At 36.3% G+C, this 15,130-nt stretch overlaps 1 protein-coding gene across 1 annotated transcript in view; it reads left to right on the top strand.

Moving 5' to 3' along the window:
• LOC124711575 (cubilin-like) overlaps positions 1–15,130 on the top strand; it is a gene marked incomplete in the record, with an annotated part of 644,865 nt that overhangs the window by 155,477 nt on the left and 474,258 nt on the right. The window contains 1 exon segment of the mRNA XM_047241722.1: positions 1,692–1,921. Coding sequence (XP_047097678.1) covers positions 1,692–1,921 — 230 coding nt within the window.

The following is a 15,130-nucleotide window of genomic DNA, read 5'->3' as shown; positions in this document are numbered from 1 at the left end:
TTGCTCTTGACATGGAAAAAGTTCATGCCCACATCATCAATCTCCAAAAATATATTACAAGTATCCTTCAAGAAAACTGAAATCACACTGTGGAAACCCCTTTGTATAAGTAAAATCTTCATAAACAATCAAAAAATTAATGTAGTTCAACAGTTTAAGTAAATTGAAGAAGTCATCGAGCATAGCTTAAATGAGAAAGAAATATGGATAAATAGAACCAGAAAAATGAAAAAAGATCCAACTTCTGTACTGGTGAATGTATAATAAGAAATATATGTCATTAGATACTAAAACCCAGCACTGTAAATCTGTATCTCTCCCAAGGGCCACTTATGCTTGCGAAACCCTTTTCCAAATTAGAAATGAAAAAAGAACTGATCAGGATTTCAAAATTGAAAGAAGAATCATCAGACCCAACATAAATAAAAAGAATCCAGATTAGAAGGGTGTGGGGAATCCTCCACAATGAAATTATCTATTGAGGGACTGCCCAAATCACCAGCACAATGAAGAGGAAAAAGAAATCTCGTTATTTATTTCACATCATCCAACTGCAACAATACAATTTCGGATGAGGAAAGAAGACAGGAAGGCAGTGGATTAAAATTTTAAAGCAGCTGGCAGAGAACAAAGATAGCATTAATACTCTTTTTTAAGCAAATGGCAGAAGAACTGTCATATAGTATAACTGTAGAGATTTCAAATGAACTGAGAAAATTATGAAAGGACAGAATGCAATTGTATGAGGCAGATGATAAGAACCACACAGTACAACCTTGAAGAAAAATTGAGTACTTAGTGACTGAAGTGGTCTAGTGTGGCCACAAGCAAATCATTTGTGGAACAAATCTAAACTTCAAACAGGAAACCTCCCTTCAAATTTTATTTTAAAAAAAGGGCATTATTTTCCAGCACAGTTACAGTTGTTTTAGGTAACAGGCTTAGACAGTCTCAATTGGCCATCGTGACAGTCATGTGCTGGGCAGAAGTGACAAGTAGACAGAATGGCTAACTAGGTTACCTAGTTCCATCCGCAAGGTGGAAAGTATGTGTCATTGCGGAAGGTGGAAATGAGCAGGTCACACAAGTGTCAGGTTTAGAGGACTGATGAAGAGAAAGGTAAAGGAATCAGAGTGTCTTGAAGCACTTAAGGTTTTGTGAAAGCTGTTTAAGATAACATTGTGCTACAGTAGTAGTTCAAGGTGTCATATTGTGCTTTTCATAGCTGAGAAAATTTCTTAAAACTTGCCTGTCTGTGAATTCATGCTTTGTTTTGTACCTATTGTGCTGTAAGTGTTGTTTTATAAGAAGCTTCCTGGTATTCCCTGTGTACTGTGGAGATATCTGCTATCTTTATTTATTATTTTGCATACAATTTTTTAGTGTCTGTTCAGTTGAACTTAAGCCTCAATAATTAAAAATAATTTGTACTTCAATATACTGTTTTGATAAGTGTAATGGTAACAAATGTTCTATAGAACTCATTGGACACAAAACTCCTGACTCATACCTACCAACAGTGTAAAAATAAATGGAAGAATATTGTAATCACATACATGTATCTACTATTATATTGTGGTTTACACAAAGCTGTCGGAATCCTATGAAACTGTGTTGTAAAATGTATATAACTTTTCACGTAACTCTGATCATATCTCCAAAGATTAATTTCAAGTTTTATTCTATTTCAGTTTGCAACTTAGATCTTCGCGGTTTCCATGGAGTGATAGAGAGTCCAAACTTCCCAGAAATATATCCAAATTCTCTGGACTGCACATGGAATATAAAGGCTCCACGTGGTCACAATGTATCTCTTGCATTTTCACACTTTGAACTGCAGGATTCTGAAAGACGGTGGTTCTGGCGCAGGCGATGGCAGACAACTCCTGCAACACCAACATGTGGTCTCGATTTCCTTGAGGTAGCTTATATGTGCAGATATTTCATAAAATTTACAAAATATTCACATTTAATATTGAAAATGATTTACATATGGCTTGTAAGGTCTATCCAATGAAGCAATATTGTCACAACAGAATTACATCACTAGTGAGTGAGTCATTATAAATAATACTTACTACATATATTCACTATCTGCAGCGTTGATCAGTCAGTTCATAGTGAAAAAACATGTCGTTTATAATGTAGTAAATACGCTCAGATACTCAGGAGATATATATCTAATCTTATATCACTTTTGTATTCACTGATTAAAAGGATACTTCTTTACTGGTTAAAGTACCGTGTCTAACACAACGTTCACTGTACATTTTGGTCTACTTCCTGTCTTATTTGTTTATAGAAGCAGCTCCTCCCCAACTACACATAACATTCTTCAGTCACACCAGTATGTTCTGTCAGTAACATTCTGGATTCAAAATTACTTACTTCCTATAAACTTAAATCTTTTCTAGTTCTAATTTTTGTTTCTGCTTCCAGTAGATGAGGCTGTCCTCTTGGCTGAGAGATGTCACTAAAAATAATGTATATTATCACTTTACTTTGTGACGAGAAGCTTTTCTACATGAAGCTTCCAGAAGTTACTGGTTTCTGTATTGGTGCTTCCATGTAAACATCTTCTGGCTCTTTCCTTGCATATGTGAACTCTTCATAGACTCTGAGTTTCTTACAATTATGTGCCAATATATAACTCCATAATGATATTTGTGGTTACTAACAAGAGCAAATTTGGGATGAACTTTGCAATCCATAACCACAAAATTAGAAATAAATGTATACCCACTTCGCGGGCAGGGGTATAGGCAGGAATTAAAAACAATGAGAGTTTGTAAATAACGTACTTTTGTTCAGATGTTAAGCACTTTTAATACACATATGGAAGCTATCCAAAACAATGTTTTATTAATTAATCAGTACGTGCATAACAACAACCACACATCTTAGAACACATAATAACCACCGAATAATTATCACACAAAGGAGTAAACAAAAAACTGTCAATATCAATTTACATATCTTAACATGTCCCTTCAACTGACATTGACACACAGTTGTTGTTGATGTGGTCTTCAGTCCTGAGACTGGTTTGATGCAGCTCTCCATGCTACTCTATCCTGTGCAAGCTTCTTCATCTCCCAATACTTACTGCAACCTACATGCTTCTGAATCTGCTTAGTGTACTCATCTCTTGGTCTCCCTCTACGGTTTTTACCCTCCACACTGCCCTTCAATACTAAATTTGTGATCCCTTGATGCCTCAGAACATGTCCTACCAACCGGTCCCTTCTTCTTGTCAAGTTGTGCCACAAACTCCTCTTCTCCCCAATTCTGTTCAGTACCTCCTCATTAGTTATGTGATCTACCCATCTAATCTTCAGCATTCTTCTGTGGCACCACATTTTGAAAGCTTCTATTCTCTTCTTGTCCAAACTATTTATCGTCCATGTTTCACTTCCATACATGGCTACACTCATACAAATACTTTCAGATAGGACTTCCTGACACTTAAATCTATACTCAATGTTAAAAAATTTCTCTTCTTCAAAACCGCTGTCCTTGCCATTGCCAGTCTACATTTTATATCCTCTCTACTTCGACCATCATCAGTTATTTTGCTCCCCAAATAGCAAAACTCCTTTACTACTTTAAGTGTCTCATTTCCTAGTCTAATTCCCTCAGCGTCACCTGACTTAATTCGACTACATTCCATTATCCTCATTTTGCTTTTGTTGATGTTCATCTTATATCCTTCTTTCAAGACACTGCCCATTACGTTCAACTGCTCTTAGAAGTCCTTTGCCATCTCTGACAGAATTACAATGTCATCGGCGAACCTCAAAGTTTTTATTTCTTCTCCATGGATTTTAATACCTACTCTGATCTTTTCTTTTGTTTCCTTTACTGCTTGCTCAATATACAGATTAAATAGCATCGAGGAGAGACTACAACCCTGTGTCACTCTCTTCCCAACCACTTCTTGCCTTTCATTTCCCTCGACTCTTATAACTGCCATCTGCTTTCTGTACAAATTGTAAATAGCCTTTCTCTCTCTGTATTTTACCCCTGCCACCTTCAGAATTTGAAAGAGAGTATTCCAGTCAACATTGTCAAAAGCTTTCTCTATGTCTACAAGTGCTAGAAACGTAGGTTTGCCTTTCCGTAATCCTTCTTCTAAGATAAGTCGTAAGGTCAGTATTGCCTCACGTGTTCCAACATTTCTACGGAATCCAAACTGATCTTCCCTGAGGTCGGCTTTGACCAGTTTTTCCATTTGTCTATAAAGAATTTGTGTTAGTATTTTGCAGCTGTGACTTATTAAACTGATAGTTCGGTAATTTTCACATCTGTCAACACCTGCTTTCTTTGGGATTGGAATTATTATATTCTTCTTGAAGTCTGAGGGTATTTCGCCTGTCTCATACATCTTGCTCACCAGATGGTAGAGTTTTGTCAGGACTGGCTCTCCCAAGGCCGTCAGTAGTTCCAATGGAATGTTGTCTACTCCCGGTTCTTTGTTTCGACTCAGGTCTTTCAGTGCTCTGTCAAACTCTTCATGCAGTATCGTATCTCCCATTTCATCTTCATCTACATCCTCTTCCATTTCCATAATGTTGTACTCAAATACATTGCCCTTGTATAGACCCTCTATATACTCCTTCCACCTTTCTGCTTTCCCTTCTTTGCTTAGAACTGGGTTTGCATCTGAACTCTTGATATTCATACAAGTGCCTCTCTATTCTCCAAAGGTCTCTCTAATTTTCCTGTAGGCAGTATCTATCTTACCCCTAGTGAGATAAGCCTCTACATCCTTACATTTGTCCTCTAGCCATCCCTGCTTAGCCATTTTGCACTTCCTGTCAATCTAATTTTTGAGACGTTTGTATTCCTTTTTGCCTGCTTCATTTACTGCATTTTTATATTTTCTCGTTTCATCCATTAAATTCAATATTTCTTCTATTACCCAAGGATTTCTAATAGCCCTCGTCTTTTAACGTACTTGATCCTCTGCTGCCTTCACTACTTCATTCCTCAGAGCTACCCATTCTTCTTCTACTGTATTTCTTTCCCCCACTCCTGTCAATTGTTACCTTATGCTCTCCCTGAAACTCTGTACAACCTCTGGTTTAGTCAATTTATCCGGATCCCATCTCCTTAAATTCCCACCTTTTTGCAGTTTCTTCAGTTTTAATCTACAGTTCATAACCAATAGATTGTGGTCAGAGTCCACATCTGCCCCTAGAAATGTCCTACAATTTAAAACCTGGTTCCTAAATCTCTGTCTTACTATTATATAATCTATCTGATACCTTCTAGTATCTCCAGGATTCTTCCATGTATACAACCTTCTTTTATGGTTCTCGAACCATGTGTTAGCTATGATTAAGTTATGCTCTGTGCAAAATTCTACAACAAACATCTTCACTTATTTCACAAGGGCACAGTTTCTTACTCATGTTTTATGTCTGGTGTTGCTAAGTGGTTTTGTGAAAGCATCGGCTAACATTTCTTCAGAAGGCAGATGTTCAACATTGATAACACCTAACTTAACATGCCTTCTTATAAAATGATACTTTATATCTATATGCTTTGATCTAGAGTTTGTCTCTAGATTTTTAGCTAACTGAATTGCTCCTTTATTATCACAATACACTGTAAATGGCTTTATGGCACTGCTTGGATCTGCCTCAGACATAAGTTGTCTTAACCACAGTAAATCTTGTACAGTTGATACCGAGGCCATATATTCAGCTTCACAAGTAGAAATTGCAATAGCTTTTTGTTTTCTATTAGACCACGAAATTCAAGAGTTTTGCGACTTTATGCATGAACAATTACAGAGTGTCTGTCATTGATTTCATTTCCCCAATCTGCATCACTGAAGGCTGTTGTTTCTCTGTTACCACCTCTAAAAAATTCTAGCTTGTAGTCCACAGTTCCCTTTAAATATCTAAACAATCTTTTTAAAATTGTGATTATATCTGCCAAGGAGATTTACAGCAAAACACATATCAGGTCTGGAAACTTGGGATAGGCATAGAAGACTTCCTATTGCCTCTTGATATCACCTGATTGGACTGTTTCAAAGTCCAAACGAATTTCAAGTGGTTGTTGACACCAGCTTCACTTCACTCATTCCAAATTTCTCCATAACTTTTTTGGCATGTGATTTCTGGGAGATCCAGATTTTTCCATTATCATGATCCCATGTAATTTCCATGGATAGGCATTAGCATATCTGTCCTAAGTCTTTTATTCATTTGAAAATAATAACATATCATTGACATATAAAGCTATGATGACTAGTTTGGTGCCATTTCTGTAAAAATAGATATGTGGATCAGTGTTTGATCTGTTCAATTTTAGTTTTCGATCTGTTCAGTTTTAGTTTTCTTAACACCTCAACAATTTTTTTATTCTAATTCCTACCAGCCAGCCTGTTTGAGTTCATCAACAGCTTTCTTCAGCCTCCAAACTTTTCCAGGAGTTGCAAAATTTTCTGCTAGAATGACATAAATTTCTTCAGTTAATTCTCCATAGAGATAAGCAGTAATGAGTCAACATGGTCAATCTCCAGGTTCTCTTGAGCTGCCATAGACAAGAGATTTCCTGATAATCACCACCTTCAACTTAAGTGCATCCTTTTACCAAAAGGTGTGCCTTAAATGTGTCTGGTGTACTGCTAGTCCCAAGCTTTATTTTTAATACCCACTTAATCTTGAGTGGTTTGTGTCCCCTGGGTAGCTCTGCCTCTTCAGACATGTTATTATGAACTAGAGATGAGAATTCTTTCTTCATTGCTTTTTTCCATTCTTCATTATTTGCCACTTCCAAAGCTTCTTTGAGATAAATGTCTTCACTTGGAAGTCCTTCTTTGAAATAGTAAGTAACATGATCAGACATCATGATCAGGCCATGTCTTAAGTTTTGGTTCTCTGTTTGACCTTCTAGGTGTCACCTTTTGATCTATGTTTCAATTCTCACTGTCAAAGCCATAAAAGGGTTCGTCATCACTATTTCTGATTTAACTTCTCCTTCAGTTTGTGGAGTATTGATGTCCTGAAGAACTGATTCTTGTTCCAGTCTTAAGGCATTTACGGTCTTAGGTTTCTCTGTCTTCAAAGTTGAAAAACTCCCATCTTCCAGGAATTTTATATCCCTGCTGACAGTTATCTGGCCAGTCTCCCTAATGATGAATCAATAGCCTTTGGTTGCTTGACAGTAGCCTACAAATTTCACCTTCTGTGACTTCTTATCCCACTTTTTTTGATAGAGTTTTGGAATGTGAACCATTGCACTGCAGCCAAAAATTCTCAGTTGTGATAAACAAGGGCTTCTCCTATGCCAGAGTTCATATGGCATCTTATCTTCGAGACTGGTAGATGGTGAATGATTAGATAGGTATGCAGTTGTAGACACAACTTCAGCCCAGTACTCCTTTGGTAGGTTAACATCAAACATCATAGTACAAGCCTTTTCAACCAATGTTCTGAGAGCAAATTTACAGCTGAGTTTTGGATGTAAATGATGGCAGATGCTTCTACTTCTGCTGTTTTATCACCAGTATAGAAGATCAGATCAACACTTCCAATTGTCTCTGCTATTAACCCATCACCTCCCACACTCGTCCCTGAACTATTGCATGGCTTGACATTATGAAGCTTCTTCCTGTCATTAGTAATGTGAGTTGAGGCACAGATATCTAAATACCACATATCCTTTTCATGAGTTTGTTTACCATTAACAGCAAGAAAAGCTTTCTTTTGTTGTGACTTTTTTCTAAATACATGTCTGTCATTGTTATTTTTTGACAAGCTTCCTCCTTTTTCATCCTTACTAGAACAATAGTTAGCAATATAATTCAGTTTATTGCACTTGCCGTATTTAATAATACGTTTTGTGAGCCTCTTATTATTTGTATACAGAGCAAATTCTTCGTTTCCATTTGTGTCTTCAGATTCGATATCATGTAGCAGTTTCAATTTAGTAGAATCTCCCGTAATATGTCTGCCACTGTTTTCAAGTACCATGATCATAGGCTGATAACGATCATGTAAGCCAACCAGGAGCAAAGTTCCTATCCACTATTCACTCACCGCAAACTTCATTTGATTTAACTTAAATGTGGTCGTTATTATACAATTGCAATAGTCGTCTACCAACTTGCATTTATCTAATTTGGTAGTGGTTAATGATATAAGCAAGCCCACTCATGTGAGTCCTGAGTCTTCAAATATCTTTTCCAAGGCCGTCCATGCTTCTGCTGCCATCCATTTTTTTATCTTTTTTATGGACATAATTATTCTTGACAACGAAAAATATAATCGGGGAATGCGCCTTTTTGTCTCTCTTCTTCCAAGAATTGTCCCATTTCATTGGATCCGAAGGAGTGTTTTCACCAACATCCCACAGTTCATCATGGGCCATGCCTCATCACCATTTCAACCACTGGAAGTCCAGTTCAGGTTGTACCACTCATTTTCAGCTTTGAGTGAAAGAAAAAATAGTGGCAGTCTACATGCAAGAATAATCAATCGGCAAAATATGAATGGTTAACACATGCATAACTTCTGAACCAGATCTGTGTTTCCATACATGACTTTGATTTTAACATTTATAAAACCTTACTTTCATACCTGTGCCTGGGCCTGTTACCTTTTGTTGGACATTTTTTAATATACACATGAAAGCTTTCCAAAACACTGTTTTATTAATCCATCAGTACATGCATAACAACAACTATGCACCCCAGAACATCTAACGGATTTGGACGACAATTTAAGTGTGAAATAAATATACTAAATCCATTTCTTTTACGAGATGGCTTACTTGACATGCTCGGCCGACTTTCCTTGCTGGTTAGCCTGCTGCTGCAAACTCTCTTTCACTTTCTTCTCTGAAGTATGGTGCTAGGTACAGGAATTTCTTGAGACTCTCTCTACTTATAAAAATAAGTTGACATACCAGTTTCATTTGCTTCAACTAATGACATATATTTGAACTTCAGACATATTACAAATCTCACTCTTCATATAATTATATACTGCTTTGTAAGCCTCTTGTGTCTCCAAACGTTAGAAATAAACTAATTTACATATAAGAGAAAGTTGGCTTAAACTCCATGTTCAGTCCCAAAGTGAATCGTAATACACGTCTTACCTTCAACAAGGCTAAGACAAAAGTTTTTTTTTTCAAGAATACCTTATCAATTGTTCTCATTATTATAACAATGGTCACTAACATTATTATCACAGAGTTACATAAATGCTCCATGGTCCTCTCATACGCACTTTCACTAAGACTTCCATGGATCTCCCAACAGGTACCTGTTGAGCCCATTCGATCACCGCATCTACGTTCTTCCTGTAAGTGAATTTAAACCTGCACACACAAACATGTGACACACAGTAGGTAGGATTCTATCATCCCTCACTGACATCCAAAACAATATTTTATATACAATCATTATGTAAATAATATCAATCATAACAACATTTCATATCATAACAATATATTTTTCTTATACATATTTATATATACATCTTTCACTTCAACAACAATTTTTTTTCTCTCTAGAACAATCTTTAGCTGAGCATTTCTTTATTCTGTTCGTCACTTGAGGTTTTAATGAGCACTTCTAATATTTAAGAATTGTGTGGACTCTTTTTTTTCCCTATACTTCCAATCATAAACTCCAGGTGTTCATGACACATGAGTAATCTACTTTCTGTTCTCATTTTTTGTACTACTGTTCCTTTGTATATACTATTTTTACTATTTTTTGTAGTTTGGAGGAACTCTGGGCAAAATGAAAGTGTTCTTTTTGACACTTGTAAACTTACATGAAACGTAACAATGCTAATTGTGCATATAATTCAAACTTTCCAGTATAATCCCTATAAAATTTGTGACTTTTGTCGTGATACTGTCCCCTTCTCCTAGGATCAGTACCTATACCTTGCTTGTGGGTTGGCCTTATGAGAGCACTTCCTCTTTCCATTCTGGTAGGTATCCCCGTTTATAAAACATTCCTATTTTTTATGCCACAGGTCGTCCTATCTCCATGTAGGTAAGCCTGCCCTATATACTTAGCAAATGTTGGGTACACCCCCCTTATCCTTTCTGAGTAGGCCTCATGTTTCATTACCGTAGTATACATTCCTATGTATACTGTAATTAAGTATTCTCTGGTAAAAATCAAAATCTATTTTACTCTTTGCATTCACTTTTTACTGCTTCATGTACTCTCTAGAGTCCTCCTCTACTTCTCATCTTCTATACTCTTAGTAGATACTATGTCTGTATATACCATTCAGTTCCCACTGTCCTACAATTCATCAGAGTATTTATTAAACTGAAATTTCCTATTGATCAGCATAACTAATGTCACTCCTGCTTTCTTTTTCTTTCTTTGCTCACATCTCTTCCTTGTCTATCTCCTGCTCATTACTGCTTTATAGTTATCCCACAACTCACATGCTTTTGTCTCCTCTTTGCACATGAGTACTTTGCCACTATTCTTTCTTTGTATACATCTCTACACGATGAAGAACCATAATAGTTCTTATATACATATGCGATGTGGAATCGTCATAGTTTATATCACTGTGTACTTGAATTCTTTCCCCTACAACACCTGGCAATTCTCGCATGGTGACAGTCTTTTTAGTCTGTAATTTCAATTTTTGTGTCTAAATGTATTTTTGTGTGTATGTGGATGTGTGTTCGTGTAGTCTGATTCTTCAGCCTTCTTATCTAAAGGTAAGATACCTGGCAATTCTCACATCATGATGGGCTTTTTAGTCTGTAATTTCAATTTCTGTGTCTAAATGTATTTTTGTGTGTATGTGGATGTGTGTTCGTGTAGTCTGATTCTTCAGCCTTCTTATCTAAAGGTAAGATACCTGGCATTCTCACATCATGACAGGCTTTTTAGTCTGTAATTTCAATTTCTGTGTCCAAATGTATTTTTGTGTGTATGCGGATGTGTGTTCGTGTTGTCTGATTCTTCAGCCTTTTTAGCTAAAGGTAAGATGTAGGTTATTAGATACCACAAAAACAAGGAAGGACTTCAGCGATAGAAGTTTGTGATATGGAAAAAGGGAAAAAATAGATAGGTCCTCAAATGAGAAGTAAGAAAGGAAAAAAAAATAGATATGGTTACTAAGATCTAAGAAGAGAAAGAAGATAGCCCCAACAAAGGAAACCCTTCCCTCTTCCCCAGAATCCCTACCTCTCAGGTACTTGAGTGAGACGCCGGAGGAGGTTTGGTGTTTAATCGTCTCCTATAAAATGGACATTCCCACTTTCACCCTTGAGGCCCCCAAAGGAAATCTTAGCAACCCTATGGAAATGGAAAATGGTGAAGAATCAGGCACACTTGTTTCCGAGGGTTGTCTGAAAGGTGCGATGTGTGTTTTGTGTTAGCCATGATATATTTGCTCTTGTAAACCATGCTTTTATTTACAATACCCACAGCTTTCAAAACCTATACAAACCCTCCCATTTACATCACATCTCATAAAATGTATAAAATACTCTATACAAAATAGAAAATTTATACACTATGGTATCATAGTTGTTTAATTATTCACCTCATATTATATTATCCATAAATATAATACTCTATTCATTTTATTTTATGTCGATATCACTTTCTTTCTTATTCTGTGATTCTCACAAGTTTCCTTTATCTTGTAGTCAAATTCAGTTTTCTACGGTATAAGATTACAGGATAGTTTACAATTTTAGGAATAGATGACAGAATAGTTTAAGATTTTGAAGGAATTCGGTGCAGGAAATCTATTTTGGAAGAAACACTGAAAACAGCTCAGTATCCGTCGGTTGTCACTCCGCCCGTTAACTCAGAATGTTAACATCATTGGGGGATAGATGACTCCACCCAGGTTCCATGGACCTGATATTAATTTCTCTTGTGCACTGGCAGACCAGTACTTCTCTTTAAACTTCTTTTGAAACTCTTCCCAAAAAGAAAAATTCTCAATATTCATGGTTCCCCATTGTGAGGCTTCTCCTAGAAGGTAGCCCACAGCAAATTCAATCTTTTTAGAGTGTTCCCAATTTTTTTGGCAAAGCTTGGGTAAACCTTTTCAAGAAATGTGTCAGATGTACATCTCCATCTGGCTTAAATTTGGGGAATTGCCTGGATAACCCTGAATTAGCCCCCCCCCCCCCCCCCTCACCTCTTGATCATTTATCACTTGACTAGTTAATAGCACATAAGGTGAAGTTAACCTTCTGTCTACTTTATCCTGGATGAGCTTAAATTCTTTCCACAGGTCATCTATGCCTTTCCTAGTATCATGTTCAGAATATAGAATAGGAGATACGATTCCGGATGTTACTCTCTCGGTAACTTTACGATCTATAAATTCTGCAACTTGTTCCTCCAAACTACTTAGATTTATGATATCAGAGTTCACTAATTTCTCTTTGAAGTTCCTTTCCATATTATCTACTCGTGTATTAACACCTGTAATTTGCGACTGATTTATTGTCATTAAATTATCCTGCTTATCAACACTCTCTTTCAAAGTACTCAACCCTTGCTTTACAGCATTAAATTTATCATTGCACAAATTTTCAAAGGATCCTAACTTTTCATTAAGCTCTGATTCTACACTATTACATGTGTCTTCAATATTCAATTCGAACCTTTATGTCAAATTCTGAAAATTATCTTTCTGTTTCTGGCTGAAGTCAGTAAACATTTGATTTACATAAATAGTCAAGGAACTAGTCAATTCATTCTTTAAATCTAATTGTAAATTCTATTCTTTACTATTTAAGGCATTGAATTCAGTCTTTAAAGCATCCATGCCTTCGCATAGATTACAAAATTCTTTTCTTCTTGAGTCATCTTTGGTATGTAACGAACTTATATTTGCCGCTTGACTACTTAACGTTTCACTCTGGTTATTTAATTGACAATGTACTGAATCTAGTTTTTCACTTAGAGTCGCATTTTGAGTTTTGATTAAATTTACTAACTCAGACCAGTCAGGCACTTCCTTACTAACTTTCATAGCCATAGCTGGTTCTTGAGTTTCCTCGACTTGTCGTGTGTTAACCATATTCTTGCAAACTTTTGATCTTGTATGCATTTAACTGACTTTAAGTGTGGTAACTACACTAATAAAGTTCACTGAACAGTTTATTCCACTTCGTACCAAACAATAAAGTTTTGTTTTACACTCATCTGGTGGGGAATCTGCGTCGGTGAGCAGATCTGGAGGCAGGTGAGCACCGGTGGCCAGCAGCTGGTGCCGGCGGCATCGGATGTTGGTTTCCGTGTCTGCGCCCCCGCGCTGTGTGTGAGAACTCTACACTCCCCGCACCAGATATTCTTAATCAAAGTGTTCTATGCGTATTTCTTCTTAGAGAAGCGCACTGGAATTTACTTCTCTATTTCTCAGTTCAAAATTTTGCTCCTTTAAATACTTGAGCATGTTCCGTTGTCTCTTAATAGATTATTTGTCGTATTTGGTTTAGTTCCTATGAGAGCACACAACAGCTTATTTTTTCGTTTTTTGGTTTTAGAATTCCTGTTTTTTCAGTCCTTTCTCACTCGTCGGATTGTGATGACTTTTTTAAGAGGTCTCTTTGTAGCACCTTTTCAATTAAATTTTTAGAAACTATTTCCTGATTAACATCATAATTGACACTAGGTTGTTCGTGCCAATTAAAACACTTAATTAGAGGTTCTCCTACAAATGGTTTGCCCATAACTTCTAAAGGTGCCAACCCAGTCAATAAATGAAGTAATTCATTTAGGATAAGTTCAAAGTCCCTAATTTTCGTTGCCCATGAAGTATGTTTCTCATGGCAGTAAGTACGACATGATTTTCCAATTTCCTTCATCACTCGCTCAAACAGATTTGATGATGGGCTATAATTGGATATTAGCACTTGTCGAATACTTTCCCATGCTAGGAATTCTTTAAATTCGTTACTCACAAATTGTGGTCCATTATCTGTAAACAACTGTTTTGGTTTACCTACAGCTAGAAAGTATTGTTGTATGTAGTGTATAACAGTCTGCATATTTGCCCTTTTAATGGGATATAGTTTAACATATTTTGACCAACATTCTGTGATAACCAAAATATGTGATACTCCTCCCTTTCCTTGTGGAATTGGTCCAAAAAAATCTGCCGCTGTGAAATCTTGTAATAACTTAGGAATAATACGATACATTTTGTATTTCACGTGAGTATTATTCTCTTTTACTTTCTGGCTAGTTTCAAAGGTTCTAATGAAAGATGCTATTGTATGCCCTAGTTTCTTGAAATAATAAAATTTATTCATATGGGATATACATTTTTTGATTCTGAAGTGTCCATATCCTGTGTGAACATACTATACAAGTTCGTCTTCCATTGCCTTCGGAATACATAAGCGCCACCGATGTGATGTTACGTGGTCTCTCCACAGGTCGTTCATACCCCTCCTGGTATCTTTAAGTTCGGAAGAAGGAATAGGTGATACGTTCCCAGATGTTATTCTCTCGGTAACCTTTCAGTCTGTAATTTCTCCAAATTTTTCCTCTAAACTAACTACATTTATAATGTCAGAGTTCGCTATTTTCTCTTTGAAATTCCTTTCTGCATTATCTACCCGTGTATTGACACCTGTAATTTGCGATTGAATAGTTGACATTAATTCATTATGCTTATCTATACTCTCTTTCAAAGTATTCATTCCCTATCTTACATCATTGTATTTAATATTGTACACATTCCTAACTTTTCAAAAAATTCTGCTTCTACATTATTAGGTTTGTTCTCAATGTCAAGTTTAACATTTTCCATAAATCTTGAAAACTGTCATTCTGTTCCTGACTAACGCCAGTAAACATATGATTTATATGAGCGGTCAAAGAATTTGTCACCTCGTTCTTTAAATCTCCTTTTAAATTCTAGACTTTATTACATATGGTGACGAATTCAGTCTTCAAAGCACCCATGTCTTTGCATAGATTACTAAATTCCTTGCTTTGAGAGTCGACTTTGGCATTTAACAAACCTAAATTCGTCATTTGAGTTTTTAATTGAGAATTCACCAAGTCTAGTTCTTTACCTAGAGTTGCATTCTGAGCATTTAATTGAGACTTTAACAACTTAAGACTCTGAGCTTTGATTAAATTTATCAA

The sequence above is a fragment of the Schistocerca piceifrons genome, chromosome 8 (genome assembly GCF_021461385.2).
Source record: "Schistocerca piceifrons isolate TAMUIC-IGC-003096 chromosome 8, iqSchPice1.1, whole genome shotgun sequence".
In the NCBI taxonomy this organism is placed as follows: domain Eukaryota; kingdom Metazoa; phylum Arthropoda; class Insecta; order Orthoptera; family Acrididae; genus Schistocerca; species Schistocerca piceifrons.
Note: the sequence above shows the minus strand (reverse complement) of the source record. Positions and strands in the feature narration are given on the sequence as shown.